We start from the raw sequence: 19,006 nt of genomic DNA, 5'->3' as shown, positions 1-19,006 counted from the left end.
GATGGTTGGTCTGAGCTGAACTGTAGTGCGAATACTGCCCTTTACACATGGATTTCCTGTATACCTTAGTCTTTAACTGTCGGTCTTCCCTACAGACCAACACATCTAGGAACGGCAAAACTCCTCCTTCCTCTGCCTCCGATGTAAATTGTATGAATGGGGAGAAGCCATTTAAGATGTTCAACACCTGATCTTCACTCCCCTTCCGAATGATAGAAAACGTATCATCTACGTACCTTTTCCAGGGGCGCATAGGGAGAACACTACCATTAAATATTCTGGCCTCGAGCTCCTCCATAGCTAAATTAGCTACAATTGCGCTAATGGGGGAGCCCATGGCTGTACCATTAACCTGCTTATACATAGTATTGTCAAACACCATAGTGGTGCTTGAGAGGCATAATTCTATTCCTTTCCCAATATCCTCTAGCTTTAGTTGTGTTCTAGTATTTAGGGTGGTGTCCCTCCGTAATGCCATGTGTGCACACCACACCCCATGGTCAATCGGAATACATGTAAATAGCGATTTCATGTCGAAAGATATCATGATTTCATTCTCTTCTATGCGTTGACTTCTAATAAAATGCACAAAATCTTTACTATCTTTAACACTATATTCAGAAAGTCCCACTAATGGAGATAATAATTTAGCTAAGAAACCAGAAAGTGCATAGGTTGGACTGCCTATAAATGAGACTATGGGTCTAAGTGGCACATCTGTTTTATGAATTTTGGGTAAGCCATAAAATCTTGGCATTTGGCTACCTGTAGCATGCAGCATCCAATATTGTTCCTTAGAAATTTTGTTAGATTTAAGCCAACCCTGTACCATTCTGTTCACTTGTCGTTCCAAACTAAGAAGTGGACTTTTCTGAATAACCTTATAGGTTATCTGATCTTCCAATAAATCTAACGCTTTATTTCTATATGTTTCCTTATCAAGAACTACCGTTGCTTTGCCTTTGTCCGCGGGTAGGACTACAATGCTATCATCTTGTTTAAGGCTTCTTAGCGCTAATTTTTGCTTCACATTAAGATTGGAGGGGGCATTTCTAGCTTGACTAAGGATAGCTGCTACTTCACTCGAATTTCATTAGCTATAACTTCGGGAAATTTGTTTATAGCCCTTTCCACGCCCATTGCTATTTCCGCAACGGGTAACCTGGGCGGCACCATGGCAAATTTCGGTCCTAAATTTAGAACCTCCAACTGCTCTTTAGTTAGTTGTTTATTACTCATATTCACCACAAAATCCTTGGTAGTGCTATCACTATTGCCCCTAAGCTTGGTTTGTTCTCTAAGCCTGTCAAACTTCCCCATTTGTCTTCGTCTATAACTGTCCGAAATTTGTTTTGCTTTAGTTGCCACCACACTAATCACCCCTGCTAAGTGCATCGGAGTCAACTTGTCACTTATCTTATCAAAGCACTGTCTTTTGCCTCTCCTAATGTGGTATAAATTGTTATGCAATTTTTCAATCCATATATTGAGGATCTTCCTTTCATACCACTTGGTAATATTAAATAATCGTTCATCTTCAAATGGTAGCTTTGTTTGAAAGCCTCGTGGTGTGAGATTATGTGTCTTACATCGATGGGCAAACCTCAAATGTTGTTCTTGTTTAGCCTCCCTAACACTATGCCTCTGAAATTCTCTGACGTACTGCACAATTGGACGGCCATAACATCGAAATAATTCTTCAAATAGGCCTCTGACGTTGGGTATATTCATACTGTGGATTTTAGTGTTTTGCACCAACCTTACGTAAAAATAAAAACACAAAGGAAACTGGACTTTTAATAACTGTGTTTATAATAAATTATAATAACCTGTATTTACAATAAATTTAACTTTACGATAAACTATACATATAAAATATTAAAATCTGCTACATTAAGAACAATAAAATGCATTAAAATATACTAAGTTAAAAGCGATAAAAAACCATAGCTTTCAAAGGCTCCAGCCTTCTTCTTCAGCGGTATTTTCTTCTTCTGCAGTACATCTTTAAATATCAGCAGGTTCATGGTACTCATCACGTGTTTCATTCTCACGCGTTCCGTTCTCTTGCGTTGTGGAACCGAAAGTGGCTCGAGGGGGAGTCATACGGAACCGTTCAGCCCTTCTGAGGATAGTGGCCTCAGAGAGGGGATGAATCCGCGTACCTCTATCTCTATTAATGTTGATTGCAGAACAGATCCGCAAACTCTCGAGCCACTTACGGTCCCAGAACTTATGCGCCCGATCGGTGATGATAGCATCGTCCGGGGAGATCTGGTGTTGCTTCTCCCAAAAATGTTCGGCCACGGCGGATTTGCCATATTCCGCATTTCTTATTGCCTTAGTGTGTTCCCCCAGACGATCTTTGAGACGGCGTTTTGTTTCCCCTACATAACATTCCCCACAATCCGGGCATCTAATGCTATATACGACCCCACTTGTGTTCTCTTTTTGGATGGGGTCCTTAACCTGATGGTTAAGGACCCCAGCATTAGATGCCCGGATTGTGGGGAATGTTATGTAGGGGAAACAAAACGCCGTCTCAAAGATCGTCTGGGGGAACACACTAAGGCAATAAGAAATGCGGAATATGGCAAATCCGCCGTGGCCGAACATTTTTGGGAGAAGCAACACTAGATCTCCCCGGACGATGCTATCATCACCGATCGGGCGCATAAGTTCTGGGACCGTAAGTGGCTCGAGAGTTTGCGGATCTGTTCTACAATCAACATTAATAGAGATAGAGGTACGCGGATTCATCCCCTCTTTGAGGCCACTATCCTCAGAAGGGATGAACGGTTCCGTATGACTCCCGCTCGAGCCACTTCCGGTTCCACAACGCAAGAGAACGGAACGTGTGAGAATGAAACACGTGATGAGTACCATGAACCTGCTGATATTTAAAGATGTACTGCAGAAGAAGAAAATACCGCTGAAGAAGGCTGGAGCCTTTGAAAGCTATGGTTTTTTTATCGCTTTTAACTTAGTATATTTTAATGCATTTTATTGTTCTTAATGTAGCATATTTTAATATTTTATATGTATAGTTTATCGTAAAGTTAAATTTATTGTAAATACAGGTTATTATAATTTATTATAAACACAGTTATTAAAAGTCCAGTTTCCTTTGTGTTTTTATTTTTACGTAAGGTTGGTGCAAAACACTAAAATCCACAGTATGACCACTGCCTTATACAGGGGGATAATCACCTCCTTATCCCTGCTAGAAAAATTCCTGTCTATCATTGATAAGACAAAATGAACTACTCTAGCAGACCGTCTGCACTGCTCAGAAAATTTCATATCTGCCTGCACAATTACCCCCAGGTCCTTTTCAATCTCAACCATTGTCAGTGTAGTACCACACAGTTATGCTACTCTGGGGTTATTGCTTACCATATGTAGTACTTTACATTTGTCAAAGTTAAGCTTCATTTGCAACATCTCAGCCCATCTGCTCAACTTTTCTAGATCCTTTTGCAGCAGCGTACTGTCATTAGTTTCCTTAACAACCCTGCCAACTTCCATATCGTCTGCAAACTTGTACGTTAACCCTGATATACCATCATCAATGTCATTTATAAATACAGAAAACAACAATGGACCCAACACTGAACCCTGAGGGACTTCACTAACAATGGACCCAACACTGAACCCTGAGGGACTCCACTAATAACATTAATTCACGAAGAGCGGTGTCCATTGATTACCACTCTCTGTCTTCTCCCCTCAACCATCCCTTTATCCATAGCAGCAATTTGCCTCTAATACCGCACTGCTCCAATTTGTGCTGCTGCCTTCCATGTGCAACAGTATCAAAAGCCTTTCTACGATCCAAACATATGATATCAAAGTTATACCCTGCATCCAGTTCCTTTGTGACCACATCATAGTATCCAATAAAATTGATCAGGCAAGACTTCCCCTTAACAAAACCATGCATGTCTCAGCTATAACTGAAGTCTTGTCTAGATGATTCTGTAGTGCTTCTTTAACCAGTGCCTCCATTAATTTCCCTGCAACAGAAGTTAAACAAATAGGTCTATTATTATTTGTGTTGCCCTTTGATCCTCCATTGTGAATTGGGGTCATATTTGCACATCTCCAGTCCATGGGTACCTCCCCTGAGTCCAAGGAAGCTCTCATAATTATGGCTAAGGGTTTGCTTACTTCCTTTGCTGCCTCCTTTAATAAAACTGGATAAATTCCATCCACCCCAGGTGCCTTTTTTATGTTTATCTTCAACAATTTCTCCTCCACTTTACTCTCAGTTATTACAAGATTATCTAGCTCACTGCCAGAGTTTAATTCACTCTGGCATTCCCCTTCCTGAATATCTCCTCATGTGCGAATGTAGATGCAAAATACTCATTTAGTTTGTTAGCCACCTGAGCAGGATCATAAACACGTGAACCATCAACGTCCCGTGGACCAATCTGATTCATCCCTTTCCTACTAGAGTTTACGTAAATAAAGAACTCTTTGCTGTTTTTCCTTGCATCCTTTGCCAAAGATTTCTCTGCCTTTACCTGTCTAATCTCCTTTGTGACTTGGTTACAGACCAGCTTATATCTATCATAGGCTTCCATGTTACCCATTAATTTATATGTATCCCATCCATTTTTCTTCTCTGCCACATGTCTCATTAGTTCATCTGACATCCATTTCGGCCTAAACCTTGAACAATATTTCTTAGTTGTATGCAAAGCCTAGTAGCTTTCAATTCTGAATTTGCTGTCAGTAACATCATCAGTTGGTCCCACCATATAGAATTTAAATACTGTCTCAGACCGTCGTAATCGCCTTTACGAAAGCAAAAACCCTTCCCTTTACCCCTGATGGTTGTTACCTCTGAGTAAATCCCACTTCAGCACACTGTGATCACTGCCACCTAGTGGTTCCTTTTATCCGCAGATTCTTAATGCATGAAGAATCACTACTGATAATCACATCAACAGTATTACTCCCTCTAGTTGCCTCCTGAACATGCTGATTTAGAAAACAATCATCCAACAAATCCACAAAAGTCTTGCTAGTGTGTGAATGACCAACCCACAAATTCCAGTCAATATCTAGGAAATTAAAATCCCTCATTATAAGACACTCAGATTTACTGGCCCACTCTATTTCCCTGTACAGTTTTTATTATACTCATCAGAGTCATTAAGCCTATAACACACTCCTACTCTCAATTTTGATCCCCCAGTGCCTATGTCACACCAAACACTGTCCAGCGATGTCAACTGGCTGCACTTCCTTGGATTTTATGTGTTTGTTAACTAATGGCATAACCCCTCTTCCCTTCCTATCCTTCCTGTACACATTGTACTCCCCAATTTCCAGTTCTGCATTCCTTATATCTGTGTGACACCACGTCTCTGATATACCGAAAATATCAACAATAAGCCTTTGATGTTTTGACCAACACCTCAAATTCATCAAAATTTTATTTACCAAACTTCTAGCATTGGTGTATACGCAAGTATACATGCATCTGTTCCTATTCTTAGCTACCCTAACACAACCCATGTGTTTAATTGTACTGCAATGATTCCCAGCAGTCTCTGAAATACCCTGCATCTTGTTTTCCAGGCTGCTGCTCATTCCAATAGAAGCAGTGCAAGAAATCACTTTCACCTCTGCCAGCAGCTATTGTTAATCTATTAGTCTGTATATCCCCCCAAACTAGCAGTTTTACAACCCACCTAACGCTTCCTCGATAGCATCAGCAAATATTCTTGCACCCTTTCTATTTAAGTGTATCCCATCCCTGTAGAAGACTCTCCTGTTAACAAGCACAGACCAGGCTGAAAAAAATTCTACCCCTTGAGCCTTGCACAATCTCTCCAGGGCCGAATTGATCGGCAAGGCTCATCATATACTCCCTTCTATCGTGTCTGGGCAAGATTGCAGACACTTTCAAATTCAACACTAATTCACAGCTTATTTTCAACAGTGACCTGGACTTGTTAAGTAATTCCGCCGGTCTCCTACTCTTAATATCATTAGTTTAATGACGAGAAGACAAAATACTTTTTTTACAATACACTTGAAGTTCTGTAGATTGAAATTTTTGGGAAATACTTGTACAATAAGGTTGTTCCAGAAAACAAAAGTAGAAGGGATAAATGAGGAAGAGTTAAACAGTGAATGGAAGTTGACTTGTTGCAGCATGTCTGACTTAGAAGAGAGTGGGGAATTACAGATGCCAATTCAGAACAACAGTGTCTATAGAGAAAGCATGAAGCAAAAATTGAATGTCTATGACAGAGAGAGTGTGAAACTTTCTATGGACTAATTAACCTGAATATCTCATTTAGTTTGTTAGCCACCTGAGCAGGATCATAAACACGTGAGGCGCCTCCGTAGCCAGGTGGGAAGGAGCAGCAGTGCGTAACACATGCTTCTTGATTAGACCGGGGTTCGAGCCCGTCACCACCAAATACGGAGTATGCGGAAAGGTCAAGGAATGACCACCGCATATCCCGGAGCAATATGGCCTTAGTTGCTAATGCTCCTAAAAACCAAATAACAAATAACAACATAAACACGTGAAAATACTTCTTTTGAATGGAGAATCTAGAAAAGTGAGAGAGATTTTCAGAGCACCAGCTCAGATTTGGATATGATATCTCATGGTAGGGCAGATTTGTATGAGTAGTTTTTTAAGAAAAAAAAAAAAAAAAAAAAAGATACCAGAAGTGGAAAAAGAAAATCCCAATTTTTTTTTGATACAAAGGAAGCAATGTTTGTGATATGTTTATGCAGAGAGAGAGAGAGAGAGAGAGATTACAAGTCAGGATGATCCCTAATCCAGATAAAAAGTGTGGCTCTTAAAAATAAAAGAATGTTTCAATAAAATAAATATAATGAAATATTTCATACCTTACACGTTATCTCTTTAGTGGGAAGAGAGTGTATTGTGTGCTGGAGCATTGTCCTGATGGAATACCCAACAATGCAATTCAACAATTCATGTTTCTTCCTTCAAATTAATTTGAAGGAAGAGACTTCAACATTTGACTGTTGGCATTCGTGGCAAGCAGATGAACCTTGGTGGTGCTCTTCATAGTGATTAGAGAGTTGTTGTTGTCGTTGGTTTTTAGGAGCATTAGCAACTAAGGCCATATTGCTCCGGGATATGCGGTGGTCATTCCCTGACCTTTCCGCATCCTCTGTATTTGGTGGTGACGGGCTCGAACCCCAGTCTAATCAAGAAGAGTGTGCTACGCACTGCTGCTCCTTCCCACCTGGCTACGGAGGCACCGGATTAATTAGTAGTTGTTTTATAATTCCAGCTAACTAATGAAGCAAATCACTTGAAACAGATACCTGTAAGATACTATTTACAGAAATTTAATCATTTAAAATGCTGTTTTCAGATTCACAGTGACTGGCTGTATTGTACTGGTCATTCCAAACGACATAATCAATTGTTTTGTCAAAGCATCAGAGATGATTGTTTTCTTTACACTGATGAACCTACCATTGCCAATTAAGACTCCCTACAATATCAGCAATATAACTGATGCATAATGAATACATGTTATAGCATAAACCCAGGCTGATTTATGCTTCTTCACACTGATCATTCACTTCCAATCATAAATGAAAACATGGGAAGTTCAAGTTAGTCATGTATCTTATCCATTAAAGCAAGCTATTTTCAATGAAATGTGTTAAATGACAATTAATGTCTTTTAAGTAAAAGAACATGCCTTTTTAATTGTACTTTGAAAAGAAGTTTATTTTTATCAAGTTAAAATTTCAAAATTACGCAAGGGGACAAATACATTCATTATATGGTAGTAACAAAGGAAAATCTTACCAGGAGGCGAACAAAATGCTGTAAAAGAGCATCAAAAAATGGGAAAAAATCTTGTTTATATGTAGCAAACAAAGCATGGAGAATATCTGCTATCTTACTTAGGATATAAATATCCTCATCATCCTGAAAATAAAATAAAAATACTATTCTTAAAGTGCAGACATCCTATATAACATAAATACAGATACTAGTTGAATGGTAATAACAAATATTCTATAAACGAGTACTAAAAACAAATTAAAAAAACAAAACAAAATAGTGAATATCTGCTATCTTACTTAGGATATAAATATCCTCATCATCCTGAAAATAAAATAAAAATAATATTCTTAAAGTGCAGACATCCTATATAACATAAATACAGATACTAGTTGAATGGTAATAACAAATATTCTATAGATGAGTACTAAAAACAAATTAAAAAAACAAAACAAAATAGTGAATATGATTGAAGATTAATGTATGTGTCCAGATATCCACACTACTGAAAGTCAATAAATCAATGTTTAATTGGCATTCTCTCTCTCTCTCTCTCTCTCTCTCTCTCTCTCGTACAAAGTACCTAAGGAAATAATTGTGTGTATATGTATGTATGCACCAGTTTATTGTGTATATTGTCTGCATGTTTGCTGAATGAAAAATCTGGGTTTCGGGGAGGGGGAGATACCTGCTGTTTCCTAAGGCAGACTAACTCAGTCAGTGTGAAAAAAGTCCCCAAAAACTCCTTCCACATTGACATGATTTTAATGGGAAGTTTTTCACAGCGTAAAAGGTTAGAATGATAACCACTGTACCATCTGTGAAGGTGTTTATGTGGTAAATCATTTTTGTGAAATTGTAAACAAATGAGCATGTAGATGACATAATACAGATTAAAACATTTTCTAATTGAAAAATATTTTAAGTCTTTTAAAATCGAATTTTTTTTTTTAAATCAATAACATTTTTAACAATTCTAAATTAGGAAAAAATTAAATTTGAAACCTTATATAGTTATAACAGTACAGTAAAAATTTATGAGATATTTAAAAACATTATTATAATAAAAACTTATCTATGAAAAGATCTAAACCACCCAAACACTTCCTGGTTCATTTCACAAATATATGTGGACTCAGTTCTAATTTCAATGATGTCCATTTCCACTTACAGTCTGCCAAACTCCATGTACTTTTTCTGACAGAATCTCACTTATCGGTTAATTCAACCACTGCTCATCTCATACAAAAGGTGGTACTTTTGTATACAGGTGACCCCCGCTTAACGCTGATCATTCGTTCCCGAAAAACAGAGCGCTAAGTGAATCCGCGCTAAGCGAGCGCCGCTTTCCCATAAGGTAACATATGTATTTATGAGCTGCGGTCAGTGCCATAGGATATTTCCTAATGAATAATAAACAGTAATGAAAAGATGCACAAATGTTGGTCAAAATATTTAATATTCAAATGTTTGCACATATAAAATATTCTGCATTGCACACGTATAATTATGTGGTAACTACTTGCGTATCAAAAGTAAATTTAAAATTCCAATTAAAATAATGAATTTAATTTAATTGATGAATTTAATCATGAAAAATGTGTGCATTTTGAGTTGAACTTTGGCCCTTTTCCAAATAAACTAAAAGGGGTATTAATTTTAAATCCCCCGCAGCGTTAAAACCAACAATAAAGTCAACCGATCCTTCACCGCTTTGAAACCTGGCATGTTTTTTTCTTCTTTCAATATGAAACTCCTTTTAGGCATTCGTTTCCACAAAAGTCCTGCTTCAGCTATGTTAAAAACTTACTGAGAAGTATAACACATAATACCCCTCTTCAATAATTTTAACAAAAGTTCTTTTTTGAAAGTTTCGGCTCCTTGATCTGCACTTGCGGCTTCTCCCTGGATTTTAAATCTATTCAACCAGCCCTTACCAGTTTTAAATGGTTCCACTTTTTTTTTTTTTTTTTTTTAGGCGAGTTTTCTTCAGATCATCATATTGGCTAATCTCTTTCTCTCTCTTTTTAATATTTAACTTAACTGAATTCTGCATTGGAATATTATCTTCAATAAAATTAGTCTTTCCATTTCAATCCTAATAGCCGGCTAGTCCTAGTTGCTTGCAGTGGAACAGCTATCTTTCCCGCTGCAAAAATTAATTCTTTATTTTTTTATGATTGTTCTTACAGTTAAAGTTGCAAGTCCTAAATTATGGCACACATCCATTTGTCGTTGACCGGAATCGATTCACTTCAAAACGTCTAATTTACTTTTCAAATTCAGTCTTTTTCTGACATTTATAGTCTTCGTACTGCGCCCAGACGTTGTTGCTTTTTCATTCCTATCAGTCATTATTAGCTCTTCGAATATGTAACTGCGTTGGTTGAATTAATTACGATACAATGTTCAAGTAAACTTTCCGTTACGCACAATGTCTAATACTCTACTGAGTGATGACTACAATTCGGATAAATGCATATAACGCAAATATTACAAGCAATATATTTGATCATTTTTTAAAATGTTGATCGCGGAACTACGTGACAAGTCACTGTACTGAAACTAAATTAGCGTGCGAGAAAATTTTACTGAGTGTGGGAAAATTTCTCAAGTCGGCGTGGGAAACGTTTTAATGCTGTTTTGCTATTCATTTTCAAGCTATCGACTCCATCAAATGAAACAATTTCGTTAATATGTCAAAAATGTAATCTGTAAAAGAGCGTTATAGTGATCTGTGACAGCGTTATAGTCAGATATGGGTTATAATATAAGAACAGCGTTATAGCGAATCAGCGTAAAGCGAACCGCGTTATAACGGGGGCCTGCTGTACTTCCATTCTGGTATCCCCTATGAGAGATTTGGTAATTTGGAATCTCCTCTTTTCAATCTCTGGCTTAAAATCTCTCTACCTCATTCTGCCAAATTCATCTGTTGTCTCTACCATTCTCCCAATTCCACTAATCACTTGGTACTCTTTGAATTCCAATCTTTGCAACTTGACTTCCTCCAGTCCAACTTTCCTAACAGTGAGGTAATTTTCCTTGGTGATTTTAATGTTCATAACTCCAGCTGACTTCCGTTTTCTAGTCACACAGACCCAGCTGGTCGAGATGCTGAAACCTTTGCTATTACTGATGACCTGGCACAGACTGTTCATTTACCTAGCAGAATACTGCACAATATTAATCATACAACCAACACTTCTAAGTACACTGTTGAAGTGAGTGGTCCTCTAGGCACCTCAGATCACAACTTGTTGATTGTCTCTTCTCCAATGGAGCCTTTATCTCATGGCCATTCCCAACCTCATGTTGTTTGGCATTACAAGAATACAAAATGCGACGACCTGCGTCGCATTTTGCTTCTTTTCCTTGGTTGGATTACTGTTTCAAAACTTCTGATGTCAATGTTTGCACAGATTGTCTCAGTGAAATTATTCTTGTAGGAATGGAATCCTTTATTCCACACTCCGTTTTAAAATCTCGTCCTTTATCTAAACCTTGGTTTTCTAATATTTGTGCTAAGGCTATTCAAGAAAAGAATGTTGCATATTATAATTGGCTTGTTTCCAATTCTTCAGTTTCATTTTCTGCCTACACCAAAGCTTGCAACAATTGTAAAGCAGTTATTAATCAGTACAAATTAGATTTTGAACAGGCTAAGAGAAAACTTGCTTCTTGTCCTAATGGTATACGAGCATTCTGGTCTCTTGCCAAAGCTATTGGCCACAACTTTTGCTCATCTCTGCTCCCACATCTCCCAAAACCAGATGGTTCTGTTGTTACTTCAGCCAAGGATAAAGCTTACCTGCTAGCATCCCATTTTTCTTCCAACTCATGTATTAATAATCTTGGTAAAACACCTCCCACCATTCCTAACACGCTCCATTCAATGCCTCCTGTGATCTTTCGCCAAAAGGATTTTGATGAATCTTGATACTAAGAAAGTTCCAGGTCCTGATAGTATTTCTCCACTTGTTCTCAAATCCTCTGCTCCTGAACTACTCCTGTTCTTTGCCGCCTTTTTTCACATTCTTATTCCAAACGTGTTTTTCCTTCTGCTTCAAAATCTGCTCATATCCAGCCAGTTACTGAAAAGGGTGACAAATCCCTCCCATCCAATTATTGTCCCATTGCAATTGCTTCTACTCTTTTTAAAGTAATGGAGAAATCAATTAACTGGCAACTCTTAAACTACCTAGAAACCTTCCGTCTGATCAACGATCACTAGTATGGATTCTGTCAGTCAGTGTCAATCCACTGGTGATATTCTGCCTTAATTTACCCATTTGTGGACAAGTTCAATGGAAAAGTTCGGTGAAACACAAGCAGTTGCTCTTGACATCTCAAAAGCTTTTGATCGTGTTTGGCATAAAGGTTTTCTAAACAAGCTTCCATCTTGTGATTTGCCAACTATTTTTGGAATTGGTTATCCAGTTATACGAGCAGAAGGATTCTTCTGCTTGTATGCTTATCTTTGGTGACACTCTGATTTCTAGGCAAAATGATATATCACTTTTTGGGATTACCCTGACTTGTAATCTCTCTTGGCACAAGCACATTACAAATATTGCTTCCTCTGCATTGAAAATATTTGGTTTTCTCTTTCACTCTCGGTGTTAACTTTCTTCCAAATAGCTCTTCAGTCTATACATATCACAAATATGCCCTATCGTGGAATATTGTTCCCACATCTGAGGCTGTGCCCCCAAAACCTCTCTCGAGCTTCTAGATTCCATTCAGAAGAGGGCAGTTAGGTTAATTAATGACTCCTCTCTAACAGAGTCTCTCCACTCTCTCTCATAGAGTTACTGTTTCTGCCGCATGCCTTTTCTACAGATACTTCCATGGGCACTGTTCTTCTGAATTGGCTTCTATAATTGCTGCTCTCTCTCTTTCAAAACAGCCCAAACACGTTTCGCCACCAGCCGACATTCATTTATTGTCTAACTCACAGAACCAACTTTTCATCTACCTTGTTTATTAATTCAACTGCCATTTTCTGGAACAACCTTCCGTCATATATATTTCTTGAAAATTGCGGTCTACAGAAGTTCAAGTTTTATATCAACAAATATCTTCTTTCAATCTTCTCAACCTCCAACCCATGCACAGTACTAAATAGTATAGGTTCTGATACCTCTCGTGTTTGGGATTTTCATAAAAAAAAATATATATATATTTAAACACAATGGACAAAGCTTAAAAAATGACTGGTTAATTGAATCAAAGCTTGTTATACTGTACTGCAGGAGAAAAAATTGGAAAATCTTAAATTGAATGCTCATTAGGATAATACGTGCAGAAAGCAATTAACATGTATAGATATTATTGACATAACAGACTGGAACAGCATTCCAGTATCCAAAAGCCTGAGCCCTGGATTAATTCTAGAGTGCCAATGATAGCAAACTCTTTCAGAAAGAGTGGAGGTTTCTTGAAATTACCTACTTACGTGCCACAAATTTTGACTAATCATTTATTATTAAGTTGGATGTTTTAAGTTGTGACATATAAAATATTATATGTTTTAGTAAGCACATCATCTGCAACTACTTAGTCAGTATGATACATCAGAATTTGCTACTCATTTGAGGTCTAGATCCCATTACAAACTGGAGGAATTTTAAATAGGCATCCTCATTTGGGGCTAAGTTAGCCAATCTCATGTAGAGGGAGCAGAGGTTTTTCAGCCCATGCAACATGCAGCCAGTGAACAAAAACTGGAACAGGTAAAAACAGGCACAGGTGAAGAAGGCAACAGGAAGCCACTACATTAGCCTGTAAATTCTTTATAGTTAGTTTGGACAATTCGGTCCTGGATTATGGTTCCTTTGCAATACTTAGAAACTAGCAAGGTTGGGATTTGGTACATAGCTGCAGGCCTAAACCTCCGTCGAATCTCAAGGAACTGTGTGACACACTCATGTCTGCATGGTACTCCATTCCCACACAACGTTTTCAGCATTTTGATAAAATGCTGAAAACGATTTTGATAAAGGAGGCTCAACACGCTACTACATAGGTGTACCTAATAAAGTGGCAGCACAGTGTATGTCATAGCACCTTTACAGTTTATGAAATTAAGGACTGTATTAAAGACTGTGACACAGTGCTTTATTATTACTATTATTATTAATTTATTTAGTTTTGTTGCTTGTACTTGGGAGATAAGTATTTAGTCTTGCTTTTAATTTTATGACTTAAATCAACATGCTTTTTTTTTTATATATATTACAGGACAGTTCATGTGATGATATTACTATTTCAATTTACAGAAGACTACATATAATACAAATATTTTTCACATGTAATGAAAAACTTCATAAATTAAAAGAATTTCAATTATAAAGTGTGATGTTTGTGTTTTTTTGTTGTAATGCAAACTCAAATAAATAGTGATCTAAATGAAACAATGCTAAATTACATTTGTTAAAGAAAATAACTATAGCAATAAAGCAATAAAACAGCAATAAAGCAATCAAAATTTAGTCACAGATAATTAATTGTCGTCAAATTTTTCACTGATTCCAGATTCTTTGTATAGTATACAAAAAAATATAAATAAAAAAAAATGTTACTGGCTCTGATAGGCAACTAAAATGATGCAGTGTTCATTTCACAGGATGCCAGGCCTAAAATAATAAATAAAGGAAAATAATTAAATTAAAATTAAAACCAAAGTCAAAAGGAGTTTGATTCATTAAATCGAAATAAGGGCTGAGATTAGTCAAAGTGACCAGATGTAGATTTATGGAGTTAAGGTCAAATAAGTAATATTTTAAAATATACATGTAATGGGCAAACACTGGCTAAAATGCAACCAAGAAGGAGATTAAGATGACAGTCATGTGTGACAGTTGCAATAACATTAATAAATAAAGAATTTTATATACACACTACTGGGTTCAGATGGGTAATTATAGCAAGTTTTACCAGTGCACCTGTCTCACTGTACTAAAACCTTTTATTATCACCCAACTGAACCCAGTAGTGTGTACATAAAATTCTGTATTTATTAATGTTTATTGCAACTGGCACACATGACTGTCATTTTAATCTCCTTCTAGGCTGCATTTTAGCCAATGTGTGGCCATTATATTATAAAAACCATTCAAAATATTTCAAAATACTACTTATTAAATTATTATATAAATATATATATATGTGAAAACATAAGTAAATTACCATATTACACTGGAGAAATGAATTTAAAGTATAAGGAGGAGAAGGGGGGAAGAAATAGGTAGGGGCAAAAAAGGAGGATTTTAACTTAGGAAGGAGAAAACGGCTTTGTTCAATGTTACCACACAGGTACTGTAACCATTATATTCTTCTCGGAATCTTTACTTATGTTTATATTTCGCTATTCTTCCATCTTTCATATTGTCTTTTTTTGTATTGGATTAATAATAATTCTGAATATCTCATACTAATAATCAGTGAATCGACATATTGGCCATCACAATTACAAAACGTGCACCCCCTCTTGACCTGCCATGCTTATGTTTTGAGATTCATTTATCACACAGAGAAGTAATATTAAAAATTAGTCATCACAACAGGAAGGATAAAGAAATCTATGGAAACCAATCTCAACTCCAAAGGTTGCCAAGGTGCAAAAACTTACCTCAACTCACCTAAGATTTTTCTTCAAAGATCATCATTTCCATCCCATTCTGAAGAAATGCTGGGTTTGGTTTGGATACGTTAAGCAATGAGACTATTAATAGGTTATGAAGCATGAGTATATTTGGTCTGTAAACTGTGTGCAGCATAAGTCAGCTTGTAAGTGGGATAGGAAAAAAAGCTTTTATAAACAACAGTATCATTCATATTCATACCTCATCCATTAAAGTTTCTTCCACCACTTCATCGTAGTCCTCATCCTTTCGCTTTTCTTGGCGCTCCTGTGCACGTTCAAAGTGTTCTTTAAGTGATTTGTCCAAAATATGAATCAACTTTCCCATGTCTTCATTGCTGAGACAACCTGGACCTAAAATTTCAGCACACTACGATAAAGTAAACAATAAAAAGAAAAAATTATTTTTATACATTTCTCAATGCATGTACAATAACAATAAATTGGTAAAAATGCCATCACATAGTACGATTCCAGACATTATTTCTAGATGCCTATGAATATTTCAAGGACTTATTTCTATAATGTTAATTTTTAGATGGTACAGTGGAAAGCTGACTATGAAGGAAACTTAATTAAAAAAAATCAACTTTTAGTAATCAGATCTGGAAAAACCTGTAATACATATTTCTCCTTCAGCTGAACAGCATTCTGGAATGATTCTTCTAAACTAATAATAAGTAGCTAATGATCAACTTATAACACAAGGAAAATTATGGGTGTCTTTAGTGAAATGCAATACACTGTGTTTATTAGAGCTCAATTTATCACAGTATACCCTCTTACTGCACTGTTTATGGTATATACAGGTATTTTCTACAGCCCTCAGTATTTTTACTTGGATTCACTAGTGAACAAATCTCAATGGTAGCAAAAACATCAGTTTTGCTCTTGGAATCAGTCTTGTTAAATACTAAACTGAATTAATTAAATTCAGTTAAATTAAAAAACTGAAACAAACCATTTACCTGAATTAATCACTTTTACACCATGTGATAGTAATAGTAGTGAAATCCCAACACATTACATATTTGGGTAACTACTGATGTTACGATAAAAACCTAATTAACAAACCAACCAAATAAAAAACAAAAAATCTACTTTCACCCTAGGAAGAGTCCTTCAGTTCATTGCAAGTTTGATATGATGCTGCAGCCTATGTTACACAAAGAGACTAATGAAATCCATCCCCAAGGCAAAAGCAGATTCCCAAAAAAGAAATTAACTTAACATTCATAAAGTAATAAGGAATTAAAAGATTAATTCTTTCAGGGGACCAATATTAAACAACCAACATTAACTGATATTGTTTTATTTATTTAATTATGCTTGATTATTTTCTTCATACTTTGATTTGGTAATTTTAATTTGCATATTTGCATTAGTTTCAGCTCTGTTAATTTGCCATCAGTCAATACAAAATTTTTACATTTCGTATGGTTTATATTTTAAATTAGCTTGAAGAGGGTTAGGCATATTTGGGTTCATAATTTTTGTAGCTTAGTTAGTTCTCTTGGTTTCTTCTACTAGAGGTCATATAGAGGAACCAGTGAACATTTCACTGCTTTTCAGCAGTTTTACCATAGAAAACCAATCTTTTGGGTATCAGCAAGTGTGAGCTGCACCCCAAGTGTAATACTCTATTTTTTTAATTCTTTAATTCCTTATTATTTTATGATTCCAGTTAATTTTGTATTCAAGAATCCTCTTTTGTCTTTAGGGATGGATTTCTTTAGTCTTTTTGTATAACACAGGCTACAGCATCACTACAACCTTGTGAAGGGCTGACAGGCTCTTCCTGTGGTGAAAGTAGGTTTTTGTTGCTTAATTAATTTAGTTGGTTGTTAATTACTTTTTTTTTAAAACTCTATACCTCTATCCTGAGCTTATCATGAATATAAAGAAAAATCTTGAAGGCAATGACTGTTGCCTTTAAGTTAAGCTGCACATTATGAGTTGAATGGTTATTAATTTTCAAGACACGGTTTCTTCTGACTTTGCTTATCACAGTCAAATGCAACAAGTCACATTCTGAAAGTTTCCATGTCATCCATGATTATTTTGATAATATAGTTTACTTGGAATATAAACTACACCTTTCATCAAGATTTGCCTGACTTTGCAAAATGCTATAAATTGTCTTTTGTTGGTACCACCCACATTTCTGCAAACAGCTAGTGATTCAATCCGTGATGGGTTTGTCTTCAGAATATTTTGCCCTCTTCAACACACAGGCCTCAATTAAAAATTGATCGTAAGAACCTATCTCACCTGTATTTTGATTTAATTATTTTAATCTTAGTTCTTTAGTGACATGAAGTGCAGGTAATTGCAATTATAAATTAAAGCATTTAAGCATTTCCATAATGCATACCAGTAACACTTCATCAGCAACTGTTTGCAGTCTATTTTCACTGTCACATAAAACTCTACTTTTATTTCAAAAATCAAAAATTAAGAAGAAAATTTTTTGATGGAGAAAAAACAGGCAGCAGTCACCGATAAATTGATAGTGGAACATACTTTAAATCCTAAATATATCAATCTATTTAGCTGTTATTTTATTTCAAGAAATAAAGAAAAATTTTACCTATGCAAAGAGAAATGCTTAAATTTCTTCCATTATAATAAGTGCAAATTATTTTAACCTATTTTATTTAATTAAAGGTGAGTAGTGTAAATAACATAGTAATAGTATTTGCCATGTAGTGCAAGGAAGCCACAGGCTTTTGTTGCACTGACAAAACAAAAAAAAAAAAAAAAAAAAACCACAACCAAGTACAGGTAAGAAAACACATTTTATATGCTTCCCTCCTCACAGAGGTAACTATTAAGCTGACCTTTGAATTTATTCAACTGTCAGCCTCAACCACCTGCGAGGGCAACTTTTTCCAACAATCAACCACTCGCTGGTTAAAAGAAAACTTTCTGAAAATCTAATCTAAACCAAGCCATGTAATTCGAATTTATGACACTTAGTTCTGAAATTCTTTATAACAGTAAGAATTCCACCTTCATTCATTTTACTAATCCCTCTCAGAGCCATGTAAACCTCAATTAGGTCACCCCTGAGGTGCTGGTTGGCAAGCTCTGTAGCCCACATAATCAGTCTTTCCTCTACGGTCATCCTTTTGACGATCTCACCATTCAAGTTGCCCATCTTTGGACCCTTTCAAGAAGTTCAGTGTCTTTTTACAGATGAGGACCCCATACTTGAACACAGTATTCCAAATGTAGTCTTACAATTGTGTGCTATTTTCCAAGTATAAGTAAGACCTTGCATTCAGCAGCATTAAAAGATAGCTGCCACTTCTCCAACCATCTCTGAAGTCTGTACAAGTCATCCTGAAGGAGTGCTACTTGGCACTGACCACAAACAATTCTGCCAATCTTGATGTCATTTGCAAATTTTGACATCATGCCTTCTATCCCTCCGTTGATGTCATTTATGAAAATGAGAAACAACAGTGGTCCACAAACCGATCCTTGAGGGATCCCACTCCTGACGGTACACCAATTTGAAGAATATCCATTAATCATAACCCTCTGCTTTC

At 36.3% G+C, this 19,006-nt stretch overlaps 1 protein-coding gene across 1 annotated transcript in view; it reads right to left on the bottom strand.

Moving 5' to 3' along the window:
* Positions 1-19,006, bottom strand: part of Karybeta3 (karyopherin beta 3) — a 328,330-nt gene that overhangs the window by 41,868 nt on the left and 267,456 nt on the right. Inside the window, exons 21-22 of the mRNA XM_090369326.1 lie at positions 15,655-15,822; positions 7,829-7,951 (exon numbers count right to left, since the gene is read on the bottom strand). Coding sequence (XP_090225452.1) covers positions 7,829-7,951; positions 15,655-15,822 — 291 coding nt within the window. The remainder of the gene's footprint in view (positions 1-7,828; positions 7,952-15,654; positions 15,823-19,006) is intronic.

The sequence above is a fragment of the Mastigoproctus giganteus genome, chromosome 3, assembly GCF_048544385.1.
Source record: "Mastigoproctus giganteus isolate SK-2022 chromosome 3, ASM4854438v1, whole genome shotgun sequence".
NCBI lineage: Eukaryota > Metazoa > Arthropoda > Arachnida > Uropygi > Thelyphonidae > Mastigoproctus > Mastigoproctus giganteus.
The sequence above is the reverse complement of the archived record's forward strand: the minus strand, read 5'-3'. Positions and strand labels throughout refer to the sequence as shown.